This window comes from Copadichromis virginalis, linkage group LG22, assembly GCF_057382275.1.
Source record: "Copadichromis virginalis isolate Kocher_CV1m ecotype Utaka linkage group LG22, C_Virginalis_male_GT1.1, whole genome shotgun sequence".
NCBI classification, from domain to species: Eukaryota; Metazoa; Chordata; class Actinopteri; order Cichliformes; family Cichlidae; genus Copadichromis; species Copadichromis virginalis.
In genome coordinates, this window is record NC_140638.1 from 10,055,614 (window position 1) to 10,078,033 (window position 22,420).

At 41.7% G+C, this 22,420-nt stretch overlaps 2 protein-coding genes across 3 annotated transcripts; one reads left to right on the forward strand and one right to left on the reverse strand.

Annotated features, from left to right (window-relative positions):
• Positions 1-1,112: 1,112 nt before the first annotated feature.
• Positions 1,113-3,694, reverse strand: stpg1 (sperm-tail PG-rich repeat containing 1). Its single transcript, XM_085446007.1, has 7 exons — positions 3,471-3,694; positions 3,276-3,377; positions 2,519-2,689; positions 2,320-2,428; positions 2,073-2,241; positions 1,799-1,989; positions 1,113-1,307 (listed from the first exon to the last, which is right to left on the reverse strand). The coding sequence occupies exons 1-7, from the start codon at positions 3,537-3,539 to the stop codon at positions 1,234-1,236; spliced, it is 885 nt and encodes a 294-aa protein (XP_085302133.1). The 5' UTR covers positions 3,540-3,694; the 3' UTR covers positions 1,113-1,233.
• Positions 3,695-3,749: 55 nt separating this feature from the next.
• meaf6 (MYST/Esa1-associated factor 6) lies at positions 3,750-9,026 on the forward strand. Of its 2 annotated transcripts, XM_085446008.1 has the most exons (8): positions 3,750-3,916; positions 4,576-4,691; positions 5,025-5,112; positions 5,200-5,245; positions 5,342-5,534; positions 7,111-7,140; positions 7,999-8,032; positions 8,572-9,026. In XM_085446008.1, exons 1-8 carry the CDS (start codon positions 3,827-3,829, stop codon positions 8,584-8,586), a joined length of 612 nt encoding a protein of 203 aa, XP_085302134.1. In that variant the 5' UTR covers positions 3,750-3,826; the 3' UTR covers positions 8,587-9,026. The 2 variants fall into 2 exon arrangements, with proteins under 2 accessions (XP_085302134.1, XP_085302135.1); XM_085446009.1 differs by lacking the exon at positions 7,111-7,140.
• The last annotated feature ends 13,394 nt before the right edge of the window (positions 9,027-22,420 follow it).

Genomic DNA, 22,420 nt, shown 5'->3' on the forward strand with positions numbered 1-22,420 from the left:
TGAGTTTTAATGGCATTTAAATCACGGAGTATTTTGAAGGTCTTTACTTTGCTAGGTTAGCTTTGTGACTGCAGCCTAAAATTGCTTGGAATTTGTAAGCCAATAAGTTTACAAACAAATACAAACACTGTATTTTTAAACAACGTAACAAAAAAGTGAGCATAATCATACAAAACAACAGTTAAACACTTATATGAGCAAACAGAGATCAAGATCATTAATGGTTAGTCAGACAGTTTTTAAATCACCTCGACATATGAGGTATTAAGATAATTCTTCTATATTGGTGTCATACAATTACCTTCTTTCAAAGCATCACATTGCTTCAGGTAGTTGTTAGGTAGAGTTTTATTATCAAAATACCGATTACAGCAGCTTTAGAGATCAAACACAAGGTTTTACATTCGTTTTCTCGACTTATCTGAACCACAAAGCTGCTGTTCCTGCTCAGGACCCGCTCCATGATTATTGTGGACACATAAGTTTATAATGGCATTTATCACAATAACCACGGAAAACATGGAAAAGATGGCGTGTGTAACTTTGTTGTGTTTTCTGTTTTGGAAAATTTTATTAAAAAATTGAAGTAACAAGAGAATCTGGGACCAGAGCTGCACAAGGCCTTACAAAAAGAACATTTACAATCATATGTGCATTAATAACATAATAATAATATTTGATTTTTTTTAAACATTGTGAGAGAGTCAGCTCCAATGCAACGTGATACAGGAACTGAGTGATGCGTCCATTTGTCTTTTGGGTTAAACACCACCCTGCCTCATGCCCAGTCAGTCACATTGCTCACATACACAGTCACTCCACCCCTTCGCCTGCCCTCTGGCAGTTGGCAGAGTGGTGTCATCTCGAGCTCTCAGCTGTTACTGTGGCGTACCATTGGCTGGACCGGCAGCTGCTGGGGACTGTGCCAACACTTTCTTCTATATCACTTTAGAGCATCAGGAAATCCACAAGGACAAAACATATGGCTTTTCAAGAATTCTGGCATTTGACCACCACCACAGTGGATAAATACTGATTATGATTCATTTCCGAAAACATCCAAACATTCCTAGGTCTGATTGGCCAACATAAACATGGAACTAGAGACTAAATTGGTGCAAACATTTAATTTTCATCCAATTCACTCTAAAAGTGCCGATCTAAGAATGGCAGCAATCACAGTTCATCTGAGTGAAGGTGTACGTATCTACAGTGCAGTCTGAGCTGGAAGCTTCACACAGGAACCCAGACTCTGGAGTCGTTGTAAAAGAAGGAATGCTTTGACAAGAGCTGTGGGTTATAGAAACCTGGAAGGAGAGAGAAAGTTTTACTTAATGCTTTCATGAATGCAATAACAACTACTTTAGCTGCTCCTTTATTCATAAGGGATTGCTCTACATGTTTGGTTTGGCAGATCTTTTTTTGTATCTCCTCCTGAGATCAAAGCAGGGATCTGTGCTAGTAGGCAAATGTGTAAACTGCTATGCAACCAATTTATTAATGACGCCTTGTTTCAATCAGATTCCGTCAATTCCATTTTAATTATGCAACACCAAATCACAACAGTAGTTGCCTCAAGACGTATATATTAACATAAAGACCCTACAGTATTAGAAAGAAAGACCAAAAATCACACAAGCCCCCTATGAGGAAGCATTTGGTGACAGTGGAGAGGAAAAGCTTCCTTTTAACAGGAAGAAACTGGATATCTATATTGTCATGCGCACCAGTGTTATTTAAGTCCCAGAAAATCAGAGATCAAATGCATGTGAGAAAACTGCCTCATTTATCTTATTACCTGGTCCTGGGATCTTATCAGCCACCGGTTTTTGGGGTATTCTTTGAGTTCTGGATGCAAAAGCAGCAGTGGGTATGGACTGCTTTGATGGCCGGTCATACTGCCCTATGTCATAGTGCCCAGGACCCGGCAAAGGAGGATCCTTAGGTACAGTCTGAGGAGGTGCTGCTATTGCCAAAAAATATCTTCTCCTTCAAACACACATAAAAGGATGTAAATTTTAGATAATAATAAAAAAAAAGTAGCAAAACCTAAACATTGTATGGTTACTTACGGAAGGATTGTCTTCTTCACTGGGGTGGGTGCCTGATGGGGGTTGTAGGCCCCCGGGCCTGGCACACAGTGGTCGGCCGGAGGAAGGATTCTTTGAGTTTTTGATCTGAAGGGTGACAAGACCGCCTTTGAACCATGCTGGATTAAGCTGCTGTTCACCTCGTAGTGGCCTTTGAGAAGTTTTTAATATTAAAAATTTGAGTGCAAATTTAATAAGAAGCTAAAAAAGACAAAACTTCAATGCAGACCTGGTGATGGCACATTTTTGGGGGGGTAAAATGAATCCCGTGTGGTTCTTGAGAGGAAAGGCGATGTACCGACCACTGAGGAGACGCTTACTCTCCTCACACAAATGACCTGTATAGAAAGAAAAAAAATGACAAAAAAATACACAACAGGATCTCAGAGATTACACCCTGAATCAGCTTTTATAATCAGCACACATACATCATACTGATTTGGAGCTGGAGTTATATGTTTAGGACCATCCATCTGCACAGCTATGGGCAGCCTGAAGACCCTGGAGGCTCCAGTGTTGAAGTCATATTTATTTATGAAGGAACTCTGTAGGTTGTATGCATTTGGGCCTGGAGTGGGTCTCTGTGGCCTTCTGTCAACCTGGGAAAGAGGATGAAGTGATGAAGACATTTAAAAGCAGCAGGGGATTAAAATTTATTAGACTAAAAACAATCAGGTAAATCTAAACTAAGTACTGGAGCCATAACTAACACTGATTTTAAGATTTCTTCTGTGTCATCTTCATTATAAGGCTCAAATATGTTTTGTGGCTCCATACTTTTTTCTTTTTTTTGGATCACAAATTGCTCAGAAAAGGATCCTTTGACATTAAATGTTGCCAACTCCTGCCAGATTATTCAAATTAGGGTTGCAGTGAAACTTAAGTCTGTTAACATAGGATGAATGGCAGGGTGTATACGCCAATCTAACAATGATAAGATAACTTTATTGTCTCCCATAGGAGAAATTCATCCTGGATCAGGCAATACATAAAAAGGCACACAGACAAAATCCACTAGCAATGATGCTGTAGAAAAATAACTTACTGGGTAAGTAAGGATTTTCTAAAGCCCCATTGGGGCAAGAAGTATGATTTAACAAAACAAAACAAAGTATAAATAATCAACAAGACTTCAGAATAAATGCCCAAAGGCGTTTCAAGATGATACCTAGTGGACTTCCTGACCTTGGATGGGACAAAGCCGGTGGTGCCCCTCTTTGAGAAGGAAGGACAGTTGACTTCAGTGCTGGTAAAGCAGTCGTAGGTTCCCGGTCCTGGACTTTCACTCTGACACACAAACACCATACACGTTATTTATGAGGTACTGTTATTATTATTCTTTTAAAATGCTTTGAATTTTGATGGAGTTAAACTTCCTACCAGACTGATTTGAGAAGCAAACCTCTTAGCCTGGGTGGAAAAGCCCTTCTTTTCCTGATGTGTTGTCATCGCTATTTGGTACTTAGCTTGTATTTAACAAACCTTTACTAGCTACAAGATAAAAGAAACCATTATGTCACGTTTTCAGCTTAAGAATTTATAAGGATTTCCACTTTGGACTCACTCGAAGCCATCTGACGCTATTCGAGCTCCTTGGAATTTTAAAGCAGTTGCTATGGTGATGTGAAAACAGATCTATCGCGAGACTCCAGCGCCACCTGTCGGTGAAATGGAGGCGGGCTTCTTTATTGTACCGAGTTTCTTCTGTTTGTTTCCAGATTAATCGGCCATCCGTCATGGCGATGCATGCGAAGGCGACTCCGCCGCAGATCCCGGACACTCGCCGGGAGCTCGCTGAGCTCGTAAAGAGGAAACAAGAACTCGCCGTAAGTAGACGTTAAGGTGGTTTCCTTAAAAATAAAAGTCGCATTTAATATTTCACCGCGGGAAAATTTCTCGTGCGCGTTGCTAGCCGAGGCCTCGCTACATGCTAAACTAATGTTAGCCAGAGCTAACGGTAGCAGCTAACTTAGTTAGCGGGTCGACAGCGTTGTTTGGCTGACAACGTTTGATTAGGAGTAGTGTTAGTAGTAACAAGACTCCGTTCGAGCTCTCTGAATATTTCTTTTAAGTGTTTTTATGTATACCGACTTCACAGCAGCGCTTTTGACAAAATATTCTAACAACTTAGCGTAGCTAAATTTTAGCAGCCGCCCTGCTTGGCCAAGTTCTCGCGAGAAGTTGGTGTCACATGTGTATTGTGTACATCCAGCCAGATACCTATATTTTTACCTCTCTAACATGAGGCATAATAAATCAGCATTGCGACAGACATCGCTATCTTCACTTTTGCGCGCTCTCTGAATCCTTTCTGCAAATGCAAGTGAATAATTAACACTTCAAAAGAGACATATTTTATTCTTCTAATTTGTGTGTATATAAATAAATGTCTGTTAAAAGTTTACCAGCCAGGTTGATTAATGTAATGACTAAAACTCAGATATCTAACTTTTATTCTTTTCCTCCACATTCTTCACTGTCACAGGAGACATTGGTGAACTTGGAAAGACAAATATATGCATTTGAAGGCAGCTATCTAGAAGACACCCAGATGTATGGCAACATCATCAGAGGATGGGACAGATACCTCACCAACCAAAAGTAAGCAGCTTTGTGGAAATTCATTTACACTAAATGAAAAGTGAGCCATTGACTAATATTAATTACATACAAGCCAGCAGGAGGAGGAAGAGTACAGCCGATGGCTGAAATAAAGTTCCAGTAAAATTACGAAGAAAAAAAAAAACTACATCTAGTTGATGTTGAAGCAAAAAAAAGTCTGAAGAACTTTCTTCTCTTTTCGTAAGGAAAAACTTAAAATAATTTTAAATATGCCATTTTTTCTGAGGCCCAGTGTGGGCATTTGGAGCCACTTTTGGACCAAACCATTGTTTAAATTTTTTACATTTCTGTTTGCTTGTTTTAATTTAACAGGAACTCCAATAGTAAGACTGACAGACGGAATAGGAAATTCAAAGAAGCAGAGCGTTTATTCAGCAAGTCATCTGTTACATCGGTTGCAGTAAGTCTTTTGCTTATTATTTAACAGGTATGCTGTATAATAACAAAAAGCATTTACTAAACTGTTCAATCGGTGACATTTTTACAGGCCGTGTGTGCACTCGGTGGTATACCAGATCACATGAATGAAAAGCGTGAGTTTTGCTTTTGAGCTAAGCAGCATTAAAAGTTTGTATTTTGTGGACTGGTAGTAATTTTTGTCATTTATGCTGTTGTTTTGATTTCTTCAGGTGAGGCAGGCAGCGGCACAGAAAGCGATACCTCTCCAGATCTCCAGAACCAAGAAAACGAGCCCAGCCAGGAGGACACGGAGGATGTGGACTCAACACTGCAGGACCTGAAGCCTCAGAAGGCTGCCTCCTCCTCCTCCTCAGGCAGCCACCACGGGAGTCACAAGAAGAGGAAGAACAAAAACAGACACAGGTATTAAATAAAGGAATGAGACACGGTGGGATCAGCATGTTGTTAAAATATCCTTGCGTTTTTTGGATTACAGAGCTACATCCATAGCCGTTCATGTAGACTGCTCTTGACAAGCAGGTTACAGAACATGTTTGCGCAAAATTTCTGTATACATCAGAGTTTCTACTAGTAAGGAAACCCCTGTGGCTTCAATCAGAGACACCAGGGAATCTATTTCTCATTTTACTGCCTGTACCTGCAAGAGCTCATTGAATTGCGTTGTTCACAGAGAGATCACAAAAAGTGATCTAGTATGGCTAGAATAAGTTTGCAACTTGGATTCCAGAAGCTCCCGTGTTGTTTTTTTGCTGCCTTGGTGTGTGAGTGTGTACACAGTGGGGGGTATTTAAAGGTATTTTGGGGGGAGGCCAGTATAAAAGGAGTATTTTCTCTTCCAGTAGACTAATACATTTTCTCACGGTTGAATGAATGAGCATTCTCCTGGACAGATTTAGCTGTGAAGAAATATTCACACTTTGCAATCCAGTCTTCTCCTCGATTACAGATGTCACAGTTGAGGGGAAAACAAAAAAATCAAAAAACGGAAAATGTAATAGCAGGGAAATGAATGCTTGTTTGTTTTTGTTTTTTTTTTACTGAACGTATCACTTTTTTCTCCTGTTTCAGCATCTCCCTCTGTTATCTGACACTTGCAGATCTGCTTGTACACTTGTGTATCCAGCCCAAGTACACACAGCTGTGCTGGAGACACGAGAGTTGGTCGTAATTAGTCAGTGCACAACAAGCCAAAAAAAAGACATTTTGGATGTGCTGACGTTCTCATGCATGACAAAAGCAATCATAAAGCAAAGAAAAAACCAAAGTCGTGATATAGCACAGACTAACCAGTTGAGGCAACAGTAGATGAATAACATGTTTTCTGAGATAAAGTTGCTTTTTCTTCTTTCTTTTTTTTTCTTTCGTCTGCAGTGTGACAACTGCACAGATGTCTTACAACAGGTTAATTGAAGTGTTTGTGACATTTGAGCTTCTGCTTTCAGAGAGAATGGAGGGTATTATTTTGGTATTCAGCCTAAAATATGTTGAGAGATTTCTGGTCCACATCACCAAGCTTTACAATCTCAGAATAACCTGGTTATTGCTTTTTCTTTACTTCTGAGCTTCTAAAATAAAAAGGATTGGGTTTAGCTTCTTGGTGTTACTTTCCCCAACAGGGAGTGTACATGGTTTCACTAGTAAACATTACTCAAAAGTCTGTTTATTTTTCTTAAAGAAATTTACTGTGCTTGACCAAAATTAGACTTATTCAAAGTGGGTGATCAGAGGGTCAATAAATGATAAGTTTGTTAAGACAAATTAGGTTTAACGTGTCATGTCGACGTGTTTTTTGTTGACTCGGGCCTCACTGTTCATGCCTACATATTAACACAGCAGGTTCTCCTAACACAGCGTGATGGGGTGGTGCTCTCACTCTCTAAAGTTTGGACTGCAGTTTTATATACTCGTAGGGCTTTAGGCTCAGGTTGGTAAACTAACAGCTGCTGCTCTCTTCCCTCCCCTAATGCTGCTCCCTCAGTCCTTCTGCCATGTTTGATTATGACTTTGAGTAAGTCTGAATTTTACTTCCTGCTCCTGTCACGTTTACATCCTGCCCTAAGCCCATCATCAAAGTATCCACTGTTTTCCTCTCCTCTATGTCCTCTTACTATTTTTATTTGTATATTCTTCTCTAAATCTTTGCTTTTCTTTTTTAAATTTTGATTTCAACTTTTTATTTTATTTTATTTTTTTAAGTTTTCTTCTTTTATTTGATTTGAATAATTTTTTATTCTTCAATTTTTGCATATGTTTACTTTATTTTTACATCTATTTTATTTTAAGTTTTAATTTAATTTCTGATTTTTACTTATTTTTGCATGTTTTAATTAAGCTTTATTTTAACTTCGAACCTTTTTAATTTTAATTTTTCATTTCAATTTTTACTTTTTATTTTTACGTTTTCACTTTTTTATGCATGATTTGACTTTAATTATTAATCTTCTCCCTCTGTACGGTTAGTTTGAATTGAAGCCTGCTTGTTATTTTATTACTCAGTCACACTGCATGTCCAACACTTCATTCTTTGATATGTACATATTTTCTTAAATGCATGCCAGCATCCAGCACTCTGAGCGTCAGTAAATTTTCTTGCTTCTTGATGGGTTTTCCCACAGATTCATTTCAGTTTTGCTTCTTCAGCTCCGCTTGCTGGGTTGCTCGTTAGATGACGGATTGGTTAGGAGGTTCTGTATGAGCAAGAACGATCATGCGGTCATGTAGTTTTATTGTTACCAGGCTTATTTATTTATTTATTCATTTTTAGGCTTCTTCATAGTACAGTAGTGGTACTGCTTTTCTCCATAATTCCCATCAGAAGCAGGATTTTAATGTAAGATGACTAATGCTGCCTTTGTTCTTGTTTCAGGTTTGACATGAAGGTTAACAAGAAACCCAGAGCTGTAAGTTCACTGTTCTGTTACACTGAGACACTTTAATGTCTTTGACATTTACTTTGCTGCTTCTATTACTTGTAGTGACTGTTTTGCTTTACTTTTGCTTTATTGAATCTCTTGGATAGAGCTCTTCGTTTTATAGAGGCTAGATGCCTTGCTGTATTTTTATTTCTTATTTATTTATACATAAATAAGAAAGTTCAGGTCAATAAAATATGTTTTAGACATTACAGGTTGTGTTTGTATCGTTTTGGCAGCTGCGACATGAATTTTCCAAATTTGGGTATTTAAAAAAAAAAAAGATGTTAATCATTTTATCTTTTAATAAAATGGCAGCTGATCGTTTAAATTCAGAAGTTTCGATCATCTGACCAACAGCCTGAAACCTTAAATAATCCAGATTCCTGTCATCTATGACGTTTTTGTCTTCCTTACCCTAAAAATAACTGAAAGAGGTATTTCTTTTAATTTAAGTAATAATTACTTTAGTCGACTGATTGATGAATAACTGTTAAGTGTGACTCGGCTCCTATTTTTATGTGCAGGATTACTCGACTTAAAACACCTGGAGGACCTGGACACATGAGGATACATGAGATTTCTGGACTTTTTTTTTTTTTTTAAATCACTTTTTGTTGTTGTTGTTGTTGTTGTTGTCGTCATATTTCAGCCTGTACTGTGTACATCAGTTGAAACATTCCCCTCACCGCCTACCACTGGATGGGGTTCACTTTTTGATCTACCTTCAGTAGATATACGGTGTTGCTTGTTACTTGTCGCCTACTGGCGCTCTCTGCCAGTAACACATCATCTTGTATAGTGTTTTCTTTTTTTGTTTTTTAAAGAAAATGACTGTATTTATTGTGTAGCTAATTTTCTTGTTTCCCATTGTAAGAAAATCTTTTTTTGTTAAGCATCACATGGTCGGATTACCCTCAAATCCCCCAAATTCTTTTATGACATTGTTTGTTTGACAAAAAAATAAAATACTTCAAGAATATGTTTTGGTTTTTAAAACTATCGAGGTATGCGACTGTTATTAAAATGTCATGACGGGAAGCTTCGTTTAGCCTAACATTCCCACACATACAGCACATACATGAGTGCAAATATCAACAGTGTTTATGTGACTAGTGCATAAAATAGCCGGCACATTTTCGTCTGTCAGTTCTCAGCTTGTTTTAAAATGTTTATTTAAGTACACAAGAGCACAGTCTGGTGGTTGTTGGGCACATGGTCGTTCAGATTGTCTTAGTCCTAAACTTGAATGGCTTTACTTGATAAAATACTTGAATACTTTTAAGGTATTTTGTGAAATGTTTGAAAGATGAACCATCTAGCATCCCTTTTTTCCACTGGGTGGTGCTAGAAGACAGGAGGAGGGTGACACTTGACATTGTCGTGGTTATTTCCCTGTTAAGGTTGGGCTTTTATACATAAACATACCAGGCTGAGCAAATGCTGTACAATTACTCCATATCCAGGGGTCAGTGCAGAACCAGTCAGAAAGTTTTGGAAATTGAGGGCAGGATTTAAACATTAATTAGCTTTCACTTGCTACTTTTACCAGACAAGTTCACGTTATGCTAATTAAGTTTATGAATGTAAAGTAAAGTCACCTTGTTATATATTTTAAAGCTGTAGCAATGCATTGCTGGGAGATGGCTGAATGCAAATATCTGACATTGATCACTTCTCTTTCCGGTTCAACTAATCAGCATTTTATAAAGCGACATGCTGTTGTCTTTTTAGAAGACTCCACACACGTCCTCTTATGTTTGTTTGTGTTAATGTCCCCAAATTCCTCTGTCTATGTCTATGAATATGAATTCTGGCCATCCATAAGCACAAACTTATACAGGCTGTGTCATCCACATTATTTGTAATATAATTAGATTCAAAATGCACAGAAGGCCATGCAGGCCTAAAGACTACTCTCCGACCTCCCTGCTGACCTCTGGTTGCTAAGGAAAAATGCGCGTTTCCCATGCAGGCTCCTGGTTACCACCAGGTGAAGAGGATGCTGCATTAAAAGCCTCACTGGGATTGCTTTGGTTGCTAGCAGACTGTCGCAGTCGCCCACAGTGTGCATCGAAGATACCGACTTGCTTGCAAACACTCGCTACTTACTCTCTGAAGAGGAATGAAACTTAAAGAAGTGCATGCAAATAGTCAATGGAGAATTTTCACCTTTGAAGTACACACCTTTACAGACAGGAAAGAGGTTATAGACAAGCTGGCGTCTTCCATGCAAACTACTGATAACCACGACTTCGTGCAAGCAACAAAAGCAATCACAAGAAGGTATGGGTGCAGCCCCATATACCTCTTATTGACTAATTAGATACTAGTGACTGCCAGCAACCTTCAGTAATCACTCCGCAACTGGTCATGGAATGCACACGTTTTCCCAGCAACTGGGAATCGCTGACCAGTCCTAGGCCTGTGTGACTGAAGGCTTAAATAGAAGTTCATTGGCATGAGCCAATTTAACAGCGTCTAAGGTATTTACAGAAAATATATTTTATCATGGGAGTCATAGGGGATTCACTGTCTTTTAGAACGACCCTTAAGTGGTGTCATCTTTTAGCCCCTTGGGTGCTTCACAGGTGTTTGGTTAAGGACGAGGCAAAACATCAGGATCAGCATGATTCTGTTTGAACATGATCATTGGATTAAACTGCAGGGACATACTGAGGTCTATGATTTCATGATAATAACATGTGGAATGCAATAAAAATACTTCCAGTCAAAGGGAATCTTAATGTAACAGGAAACGGTGCGTATGACTTTTAAATAACATCTCAGCATTTCTGGTAAAAATGCTGAGATGTTATTTGTTTGCTCCCAAGTAAAAAACTGAAACATTTTAGCCTAACAGACTATTTTGGGCCTCTGAAGGAGTTAGTCCATGCTTAATACCACATTCGTTACATTTTACTGTGTGAATTGCACAAATCTGAGCTCCTTTACCTTCAGCGTCATGGATTTTTGTTGTTGTAGAAACCAAACAAAACTGGTCCTTTGAGGCTCTTTTAGCGAGCCTCCACTCAGTTCTTCCCTATATGGATATTTCGATTAAAAACACACATTTAAATACCTCATGAGTAACTCAAAAGCTGGATACCTGAGTGTTGCTGTGACAATGTTATTAGTCATGCTTTACTGAAACATCACGGGAGAGATGGAGTCCGGCGTTCTGAGGAAACAGAGCTGCTGACAAACACATATGATGGAGAGACCGACTGGGAAGATTCCTGGAATACATTCCTCGGTTTCCACCACAGCTCCATCCCACAGTCACATTTCATCTGGTAGAAATGACACACTGACTGTTTTTACTGCTCCGTTCCTGTAACGGGCAGTTTTTTAGCTGGACTCTGGATGCCGGCTATCGATGGCCAGTCGTTCCACCACTTTGGTCCAGATTGAAATATTTCAACATCTGCTAGGTGAATATCAATATTTTTTGCAGAGACATTCGTATAGTCTGAAAACTATGCGGCTGACTTTTTTCTTCAGTGCTGTTGTGAAGCTGACACTTCTTTTCTGGTCAACAAAAACTAGATGGAAAATGAATGTGTTTACCAGGGTCTGTGCCAAGCCAATGTTTTGGTTCATGACTTAAATACTTCAACATCTACCAGATGGATTGGCATTATTTTTTACTCCTTTCTGTTCTCAGAGGATAAATCCTGGAAAAGTCATGATGACCCACGACTTGTTATTTAAGGAAGTCCCACTTCGATAAAGGACATTTAGGGTTTTCAGACTGAAAATGCTGAAACTCTATTATGTTTGACACAAAGACATAATTTTTGTCCAAACACTGTACACCACCACAGTGGATTAGAAATCGAACAATCGAAATGTGATTGAAGACTTGATTGACCTTCGGTATGATTCAGGGAGGTTTACAAAAATCCTGCATGAACTATTAAGAAGTAGAACCATTTTTATGCACAATCCCACATTTTCAGAGGTTTCTGTGGTCTTCTCCTTTTTCTCTCTGGCCGGGAGCTCTATATTCAACATCCCTTGTCTGATATATCCACTATCCTTCCAAACCATCTCAACCTCGCCTCTTTAACTTTGTCTCCAAACCACTCAACCTGAGCTGTCCCTCTGATCTGTTCATTTCTAATCTTGTCAGTCCTGTTCAGTCCCACTAAGAATCTCCTCCCTAATCTCACTACCTGAACATTTGGCAATGTAAAAATTATGTAATTCTTTATATCTTAACTCTTACATATAAAAAAATTACTGAACGCAAATTATTGAACTCATTATGTATTATTTGAATTGTTATCTTGTCAAAAAAAAATTCCACACACACAGAGCAACACCAGCAAAAATCTTCACCATCTTGGAACGTATATGTAGACTTGTAGTCAAGGCCGCCTAAACCAAGACCAAGACAATACCAAGACCAGAGGGTATCGAGACCAAGACCAGACCAATACAGACCGAGTCAAGACCAAAACAAAGTCGAGACGAGACAAAAAAGTCTTTAAACTGCAGCCAGATGCTGCTTCATTTACAGGTGTCAGGCATATTTATGTGTTTTTGCGATGCACTCGCACAGCCCTCCTCACCGCTGTCTACTGTCTCACTTACTGAGAGGACAGACGCACGCTCCACTTGACTGTCGCGTCTCTCACCCTCTCTGTTTTTCACATAATGATATATATCCTCGCATGTGATTGGCCACAATATGGAGGAACTGGAGCATAGCTGTGCCACTGTGTGAGAGCTGAGCAGCGAAAGGAAATTAAGTGAGGAGCCGGTGTTGTGCCAAAAAGTGATTGTCTGCCAGAAACTGATTGCTGTCCGCGGGAGCGCGCGCAGCTGCTTAAAGCTGCAGCGCCCGGATTACTTGCGTTGCCAGCTACTTCCGTGCAACTGATATAACGTGGGGGGAAAAACCCAAACACATTTATGCCTTTGTTATTAGGCAAAGGTATGCATTTATGGAGCTTTAACGTTTCTTGTAACCGAATTATGACGCTATCAGAAGGTTGCTTTCAGTGTGTAGCGCAGTCACGAATGACTACACGCATCACGATGGAATAATTAATGCCTACAGGTTTAGTATGTCTACTCTCGTTGTTCATATTTGTTATAAGACTGTCGAATAGTAGTTAAAACAATAAAGACCTATTGTGCCAGTATCACCATGACTCTTTCTTGTTTGTGCAGAATAACGACTGAGAACATGGCATTTTAGCGCTACCAAAAAGTGATTGTGGCCTATAACTTGTCACTGAAACAATATTTCTGCTTCAAACTTGTTGGATATATTCCAGAAGGGTTACATGTGACACATTATATCTCAAACAGTCCCTTAGAACTGCTGGATAACCTGTAAAGGAACATTAACTTTGATAATATGCCATTTTCAGCCTGCCAAAAAGTGATTGTGGCCTATATCTTGTTAATGAAATACTATTTCTGCTTCAAACTTGCTGCATGTCATTCTGAAGGGTCCTATGTGACACATTATATCCCAAACAGTCCCTTAGAACTGCTGAATAACCATTAAGGGAACGATAAAACTGATAATATGCAATTTCCAACCTGCCAAAAAGTGATTGCCGCCTATATCTTGTCACTGAAACAATATTTCTGCTTCAAAATTGTTGGATATCATCCAAAAGGGTTACATGTGACACATTATATCTCAAACAGTCTCTAAGGACTGTTGAATAACTATTAAAGGACCATTAATACCCATAATATGCCATTTTCGACCTTCCAAAAAGTGATTGTGGACTATAACTTGTCACTGAGATACTATTTCTGCTTCAAACTTGGTGGATGTCATTCAGAAGGGTCATATGTCAAATATTACATCTCAAACAGTCCCTCAGAACTGCTAAATTACCATTAAGGGAACAATAAAACTGACAATATGCAATTTTCAACCTGCCAAAAAGTGATTGTGGCCTATATCTTGTCACTGAAACAATATTTCTGCTTCAAACCTGTTGGGTATCATCCAAAAGGATGATATGTGGCACATCATATCCCAAACAGTCTCTAAGAAATGCTGAATAACTTTTAAAGGAACATTAACATTGATAATATGCCATTTTCAGCCTGCCAAAAAGTGATTGCCACCTATATCTTGTCACTGAAACAATGTTTCTGCTTCAAAATTTTTGGATATTATCCAGAAGGGTTACATGTGACATATTATATCCCAAACACTCTCCAAGAACTGCTGAATAACTTTTAAAGGAACATTAACATTGATAATATGCCATTTTCAGCCTGCCAAAAAGTGATTGCCGCCTATATCTTGTCACTGAAACAATATTTCTGCTTCAAAATTGTTGGATATCCTCCAGAAGGGTTACATGTGATATATTATATCCCAAACAGTCTCCAAGAACTGCTGCTTTTGCGCATGACACATTATCGAACGTTACGTTGTGGGTCATGGATACTGTTGACTCCAAATCTCCCGACAACTGATATACTTATAATCTACAAAGTTTATTTCAAGTGTAATATTTCTATGAAGGCCTGAGACAACAAAACAGACATTTCCATATAATAACCCTTTAGTCACATTTTTTTCAGCACAATGAAGATTTATTTTTGATATTTCTGCCCTTATTTCATAGAACATTAAAGTGAATGTACAGGAAGGCAGGGAGAGAGTGGGGGTAGGGGTCTGGAGTGGCCCCTACACTGACCTTTGGCATATTGGTCGCCCACTCATCCAATGTGGTGCCTGCGTTCACTCACCTTTTCTTAGTGAACGCAGTGAGAATGTCTCTTATTTTTAGCACTACCATTAGACAGCTACTATAAACCGTGCTTCATACCTGCAGGCGTGTGTTTCATTTCCTGTTTTTCAGTCCGTACCTGGGCTGCTGATTTATGACGAATGACATGCTTTTGCACCAGTTTGCAGACATGGCGCGCAGGTTTCTCCCAGCAGTGTTATTCCCTCATGAGCTACATGAGCTGTCTGACAGATAGATAGTAAAGTGACTGCGTCTGGGCCCTGGGCTACATGTCAGCCCATGACTCAGCCCAGAGTCACATCCAGAAACACTTCAGAGTACGTAATGCGATCTGGCTGGAAACTCAGGCTCGCACCAGAATACATTCCACATGTTCAACCTTGGGGTGTGTGTGAATAATGAAGCATGAATGAGCAATGTGTGCTGTGCCACTTAACAGCATATCTGAGCTTCATTTCCTGTCACTTCAGGAAACGATTTGGAAATACGGACCAAGGCGAAGCATTAATTCAGCTGCTGGAGATCGAGCTGGATTCCTGAAGTTAAACTCAGCAGTGTGGTGTTTTTTATTGTGAGAGATAACGGTCTTACTACACAAAACAGGCCTGGCTGTTCTACAGCAATCTCTTGTACTTTTGATTTTTAGATTAGTGATTTACAGCAACGAGAGTGCAGTTTGGGGCTTAAATGGATTTGGTTTACAACTCTGAACCTAAAAACGATCGACATGGGATGATTCGTGTCCAAATGTGGATAACTGTGGCTTGCCTGGGCCGCTCCGAGATCTGAATGAATGATTTCGTTGTGCTGTTATAAACCAGCAAGTTGTCAAAGTGTCAAGTGTTAAATAACATCTCCTTTAGCAGAAAGTGAAGCATTGCTGGAAGCTTAATTTCAACCTTGCTGACCTCTGCTGGAAATCGAGCCTTTCTTATCTGCTGCGTTGTTTTCTGTCTTTCCATTTCTGCTCCCTGAAGGCGGCCTGTCAGAGCTTAGTGAAAACAATGGACTTGTGGTTGCATCTCCATATGGAAACTAGCCTCAGACACAGTTAAGACACAGATAAAGTACAGCATTAGTTCAAACTACTCGTGAAACACTTAATTAAAAGTTTTAGGCATTTCTTCACATGCATCTAAATCTTCTTGCGTTTTGGGGTTAAATTGTTATCTCACAGGCAAAGCCACATAAAGTATGTTATTATTACAGGGAGTAAAATTATCTCTGACATCCAGGTTATGTAAGTGGTTCGCTTTATCTGTTTATTTTTGCTTTATCTCTGTTTGTTTGCAGGATTACTCAGAAAGTTTTAGATGATACGAATGCATACTTAAAGAACCATGAATAAAATAGTGCTCTCTTAAGGTTGATACACCAAGTAAAACTCATGTGACCATGAGGTAATCGCAGATACAGTCTGTTGAGAACTGAAGGTCGAATTGCGAGGAGGTTTCAAACTGCACAGGCTTATCGACACATCACATTTAAACCTTTGTATAACCACGTATGTGAAAAGCTGCACAAAGGTATGTGCTTGGGTGAATGCCAGCTGGGCCTGAAGAGTGCATGCTTGGAAATGATGAAAAAAACCTGCAAGTGTGAAAGAAGAAAGAAGCGGTTGCAGTTGGTAATTATCACATAATTACCAGCTGACAGTTTAAATTCCTATCCTAATGAGGACAGAAATAGTTTTTAGGCATCAACACAAAGCTGACGCATAAAGCAAGAAAGAAAAACAGCCTGAAGAGACTTCAAGGCGATCGCCGCAGTGATTCTAGAGTACAAACATAAACAGGTAGCCTGACTGCTCATCACTGCTTTTGTTCCTGTTGAAGTTCAGGCTCTGGCCGCTGGGCTGGGGTTGGCATTCACTCCATTTACACATCACTCTGGGCTCTTGGCTAGCTTTGTGTTAGCATGCTGTGGAGATGCTTGCAAGGACCCTGACATGTTCAACATGAGACATACTGGGACTAAATATTATCCAGAAAGGTGTCTGGTTATACTCCTTTTTTTTTTTTTTTTTTTTTTTTGCCTGTCCCGTTTGGCTCTTTTGCCATCAGAATTGTTGTCTAAAGGCAAAGAAAGATGCCCAACGGATTTACTTTACCAAACTGACCATCCCAGCCTTGCCATAATGGTCCATTTGATTCACCTTTTATTGTTTATTTTATTTTCACTTACTGAATACGGGACAGACTTGACTGGGGGAAAGAAGGGGAGAAAGAAAGAGGGAAAGAGAAACAGCTGAGAAGAGGGACGGGGGAGAAGGGCAAAAGACAAAAACCAACAGAACGGGCAGAGAAAAAAAAATGCATATATCAATCACCTGGATCACCTGCTGAGAAAGAAAAAAGAAAGCAAGCAGAAGAGAACAAGAGTAATAGAATAAACAGCATCACAATGATATATGGGAATATGACAGTAAATACTAAATGTTAAACATTATTGTGCAGCACATAAGATCAACAGAACAGTGTGCTTTGAGGTAGGAGCCAAAAAGGGTGTAGTTTGTGGGTGTGATCACCCGTGTGTACACCTGTGAGCATGGACGCGCTTGTTTTTATTAAAAGGTTGGTTCATGTAATGATCTGCTAGAGGGTGTGGGGGGGCCACAGCCCCGTCCTCCAGGGCATGAAGCAGGTATGGAGGAGATCAAAACTCCAGACATCCAGAGGCCCCCAGAACACAAGAGACCAAGGAAGACCAACAGAGGGGCAGCTGCGCCACTGTCCCGGAAAGAGCTGAGGAGAGTCCCAGATGAGGGCTCACTCAGCAGCCGCGGAGCAGAAGCCAGGGGGAGTTGCAGTGACGCGCCCGTGAGCTCCGCCGGCAGCCAGCTGCACCTGAGTGACCGAGCCCCAGGCCGAGAGGCCGGGGGCACCCCACCGCCGAAGTGGCCCGAGCGAGCCCCAGGCTCCAGGCCCCGATAAGCGGCCGCCAAGGAGTGAGCCGGTGTGTACCTGGACGCCCATCCCCGGACACAAAGAACCACCAACGCACCGATGTCTGAGGGGGTCCGCCACTGGCAGGGGATAGGGGGGGTAGGGGGAGATAGGCCTCCAAACCTTGGAGGGCCTGAGATGTCCCCAGAGAGGTGACGCCTGACACCCAACCTGACATATAGACACAGACATACAGGCACACACAGATACAAACATCCATTCCCACCCTCATGCTCTCATATGCACTTACTCCACACTCAACCAATGTGGAGACAGACATAAAGAGACGTTGTACACACGATCACACTCCCCAAGCGTACTCTACAAACCGGGTCTAGGTGCCCCCGCCCCTGGAGGGGGGAACTGCACCCAGACCCAGGTGGTGTTTCCCTTTTCCCTGCGGTGGGGGGAGGCAGACCGCCCCGACTCCGCAGCAGCAGGAAGGCCCCACACTCCAGACCGCAGTCGGACGGCCAACTCCTCCTCCTAGCCCCCCTGCTCCAGCAGGTCGCAGAGAACGGGGGTGAGAGAAGACTCCGAACCTCCCTCCACCCGCTCATTGTAATGTTGATGCATGTGTGTTCTAAGGTGCATTTAAAACCCAGGAGGGCTTGGAGCTACCTGCCAGAGAGCAGCAGGTAAGCGCATGGTCCCTCCTGCTAGCCCTCAATGTCTACGTGTATTTAAAATTGAGAGGTGGGCAATGATGCCAGGGGTGGGGTGTACACCCTGATGGTACTTTGGACTCCGTGTATCGTGCCCACCCCCAAGATCCTATATGTATGTGTAATGAGAGTGTGAGTAATGTGAATGTCTAAGTTGTGGGATAAAATTGAGGCAGAGGCAGCCAGAAGGGGACAGAGGGGGGGGTAGCCTCCTCTGCACCCTGGTGACATACCCCTACTCCAAGGCCCTGCATGTGTGGGTGGTTGTGGTGGAGCGGGAAGAGGGAGGCAGCTGGAGATGGGGAGGGAAGGAAGGGAGGGGCAAGTGACCCCTCCCTGGGGCCCGCTCCCCCGCTGACCCCAGTAGGCACCCCCATACTCCGCGACCCGCCAGGGAAAGGGGGCCCAGGCCCATCCAGACCGGGCCCAGTGCAGCAGCGCCGCCCGGCCCCACAGAGCCCGGGACAGTCCACCCAACCCCACCACAGAGAAAACTGCACCCACCCCACCATCCACTCATCTTCCAGACTACATAAGACAATAAACACCCAGGCTGAGATCTTCCTCCACCTCTCCTGTATCTCCCCCTCCTGCAGAGGCAGCTCCTGAGGAGAGGAAAGCTCCTGCAAGATGTGACAATCTCCCCCACCAGTTGAAGAGCCCCCCAGGTGGCTCGATGCACCGGCGGCACCCTGCTCCAGGGCTGGGCCGCCATGCACCCACCCGCCCACAACCCCGGCAACACACCAACCAGGACCCAAGCCCCCGAGGCCCGGTCCGGGTCCCAGCCCAGAGACGGAGCGCCCCCAGAACCTCACGCCCATCCCAGACCCACCCAGGGGCAGCCAGGCTACCAGGTCAGTAACCCACGTCCGTCAGCACAGACCCTCCCCTAGCCCCGCTGCACGCAGCCGCGAGGAAACAGTCACCTGAGAGCCAACAGAGCCCCTAACCGGACATGACCGCTACCCCGGGTTGAGCCCCCCAAGGAAGATGCCTCCGGGGAACCCCCCGACGCCCTAAGCCTGTCCCTACCCCCACACCAATCACAACAGTGAAGGCGGGACCAAACTATGACCCCCCACCCCCACTAGGTGATGGAGCTGATCAAAGGAGCCCAGAGCAATTGATCTGATGTGGTGGCAGAGGCTGTATCAAGACTAATGTAATCTAATAGATAATTTCTATATTGGTTAGAATTAAGATTATTTTTATTTTTCCAGTTCATGAGGACAGTTTTCTTGGCTATGCATAGGGCAGTGAAAACCATATGGGCGATATTCTTTTCTGAAGTGACATTATCTAAGCTGCCCAACAAACACACAAAGGGGGAAGTTGGAATGTTACATTTCAGACACTTCGATAAGTCTTCACATATCTCGCGCCAAAACTTCTGAACTGGTGGACAGAACCAAAGAGCGTGGATATAATTGTCCGGTGAATTGGTTTGGCAGTGTGAGCAGTTGTTGGTAGACGTAAAGCCCATCTTGAACATCCGATGACCTGTATAGTGCACTCTATGTAATATTTTGTATTGAATTAATTGAAGACTGGGATTTCTAATTAGATGAAAGGTTTTTAAGCAAATCTGAGACCAGAAGTTTAGGTCTAAGTTAACTGATAAATCCGCTTCCCATTTTGCAATAGGAAGTGATATTGATTCATCTGTTTTAGAAAGCATTCTGTATATTTTGGATAGTAATTTGGGGGGTTTAAGAGTAAGAAATTGAACCACACTTGGTGGTGTTTGTAGTTCAACTTGACCTGGTTTAAATTTCTTTTTTACTATGGATTTAATTTGTTGATATTCTAAAAATCTTTTCTTGTTGATCCCATATTGTGTAACTAGTCCGTCAAATGAGATAAATTCTGTTCCTTCTAGTATATGTTCTAAATATTTGATTCCTTTATCACTCCAATCTGAAAAGTTTATCATATTATTGTTTTGTAATATGTCAGGGTTGTTCCAGATAGGTGTACGTTTGCATGGGATTAATGAAGACGCCGTCAATTTTAGAAACTCCCACCATGCTGTCAGAGAAGAGCTGATGTTGATGCTTTTAAAGCATTCATGTCGTTGGATGTTTGAGCTGATAAATGGTAGGTCTGAGATCTCTAGATTATTGCAAAGTGCTTGTTCTACATCTAGCCAAGGTTCATCTAAGAGGGTGTGTTTTAGCCATCCTGAGATAAACTGAAGCCTGTTGGCTAAGAAGTAGTGCTGAAAGTTAGGCAGTTCTAGTCCTCCTTTATCCTTGGTCTTTTGTAGTGTTTTTAAGCTTATACGTGGGGGTTTATTTTTCCAAAGGAATTTGGACATACATGAATCTAGAGATCTGAACCAATCTTGTGGCGGTTTAGTTGGGATCATTGAGAATAAATAATTTATTTTTGGTAAGACCATCATTTTTATAGCGGCAACCCTTCCCATGAGTGATATGGGTAGACATTATACTCCTGATCCTGAAAAGTCTACACTAATCTGGCAGTGTTGGGGAGGCTCTGTCCTGCTGACACAGCAAGGTTGGATGCTGCTGGGAGAATGTGTGAGAACAAGAACAGATTTCCACTATGGGGATCAGAGATGTTGCAAGGCTCCAGCACCAGCAGCTCAGAGATGGATGCCAGCTTCCAGCATGTCAGTATCCCAGCCTGGATCAGCTTCAGTCAGTTGGGCCCTGATGAAGACGTGCATGCACTGGTTTTTGACTACAATGAATCAGCCAGAACCAAAAACTACTCACAGACTATGCTTGATTTAAAACAAAGATAAAGACTTTTTGAAATTATATTTCTTCTCATGAATCTCATGAGTCAATCTGCTCAACATGTTAAATGAAAATAGCATCTGTTACTCTTGTTATCTCATAGCTGAAAGTACAGACTGCAGTCCATCCATTTTCTTAACCACTCATCCATCCCAGGCGCCTCGTGTCCCAACCCCTAACACAGACAGGGTGGAGCCCATGGCCCATGAAGCAACCAGGGGGTTGCTCAAGATATTTTGGCTTCGGTTCTTTAGAAGCTGTCATGTCGTCTACATGTTAGAGTCAACGAGGCATAACGAGAGATAAACATCTTACAAACAGCAACCTAACCGTGACTGTTTATTCTGATTTTCACGTTTACACGGATGCTGATTATTTGCAGATTATATGATTTTAAACTCTGCGTATAACTGTTATCATATCAGAGGCTGTGTTTAATCATATATTTAATTGTTCTGGCACAAAATGTCAATATCTATATAATCATTATAGAGCTGGTGAGACTATGAGATCCTTCCATACATCTCTGTTAAGCATGCCAGACAGCAGCCCTTCATTCTGCAGTCCTAAGCTCTCTTTGATGTCTTTTTAGAGGCTCAGGGATGGTACACCACACCTCCTCTTAGCGTCTGGCTCCCACAGCAGGAGCTATGTCCTCTTGACACATCACATGACCAGGAAGAGCAAGACAGTGATTGCAGATGACGATTGAGATCTTCTGTAGGCGGCTGCTGAGCTGCATGCTGGCGGTGTTGCTCCTCCAGGAAGCATTTAAGAAGGGACAAAGCATGCAGTTGTAGTTTCCATCCAGTTTCCCTCTCTGTGATACGGTCAGGGTTCATGAGTCAGACCCACTGAGCAGGATTGCCTCGGCACATGACTTGAAAGGGCATAAGATGCCCCCCAAGCTCAGCTTATTCAGCAGGTGAAGTCGAGAGCCGTCCTCAGCGAGCAGCAGTCAGTCAGTCAACTGCTGCACTGATGTGGATGACATCTATAAACCCACAGATAGTTATTTGACATTATTCCTCAGCCACTGTGTTTCAGATAATTTCACAATAAACTCGAGGACGTTTCCTTTTGAGAAAGATTTATGGATGCCTTATGGTTAAGGCGCCACAGCCATTTTTAATTTGGATATGTCACAACAGGGTTAAAATTGTCCCCACAATTCAAACGGGGGAAATTCTGAGGAAACAGAGAATGTATTGAGCTGGCAAACGTTTAAAAATCAATCCCCGTAGACACAAACAGTCATCCA

What these genes read in the sequence shown, in the direction of transcription:
- stpg1 (XM_085446007.1), bottom strand. Translation starts at nt 3,539, where the DNA reads ATGACAACACATCAGGAAAAGAAGGGCTTTTCCACCCAGGCTAAGAGG. An exon ending in CAAAAATGTGCCATCACCAG is followed by an intron (nt 2,242 to 2,319) that starts GTCTGCATTGAA and finishes AACTTCTCAAAG; the next exon opens with GCCACTACGAGGTGAACAGC. An exon ending in GTGAAGAAGACAATCCTTCC is followed by an intron (nt 1,990 to 2,072) that starts GTAAGTAACCAT and finishes GTGTGTTTGAAG; the next exon opens with GAGAAGATATTTTTTGGCAA.
- meaf6 (XM_085446008.1), top strand. Translation starts at nt 3,827, where the DNA reads ATGGCGATGCATGCGAAGGCGACTCCGCCGCAGATCCCGGACACTCGC. An exon ending in AGAGGAAACAAGAACTCGCC is followed by an intron (nt 3,917 to 4,575) that starts GTAAGTAGACGT and finishes TCACTGTCACAG; the next exon opens with GAGACATTGGTGAACTTGGA. An exon ending in CATCTGTTACATCGGTTGCA is followed by an intron (nt 5,113 to 5,199) that starts GTAAGTCTTTTG and finishes ACATTTTTACAG; the next exon opens with GCCGTGTGTGCACTCGGTGG.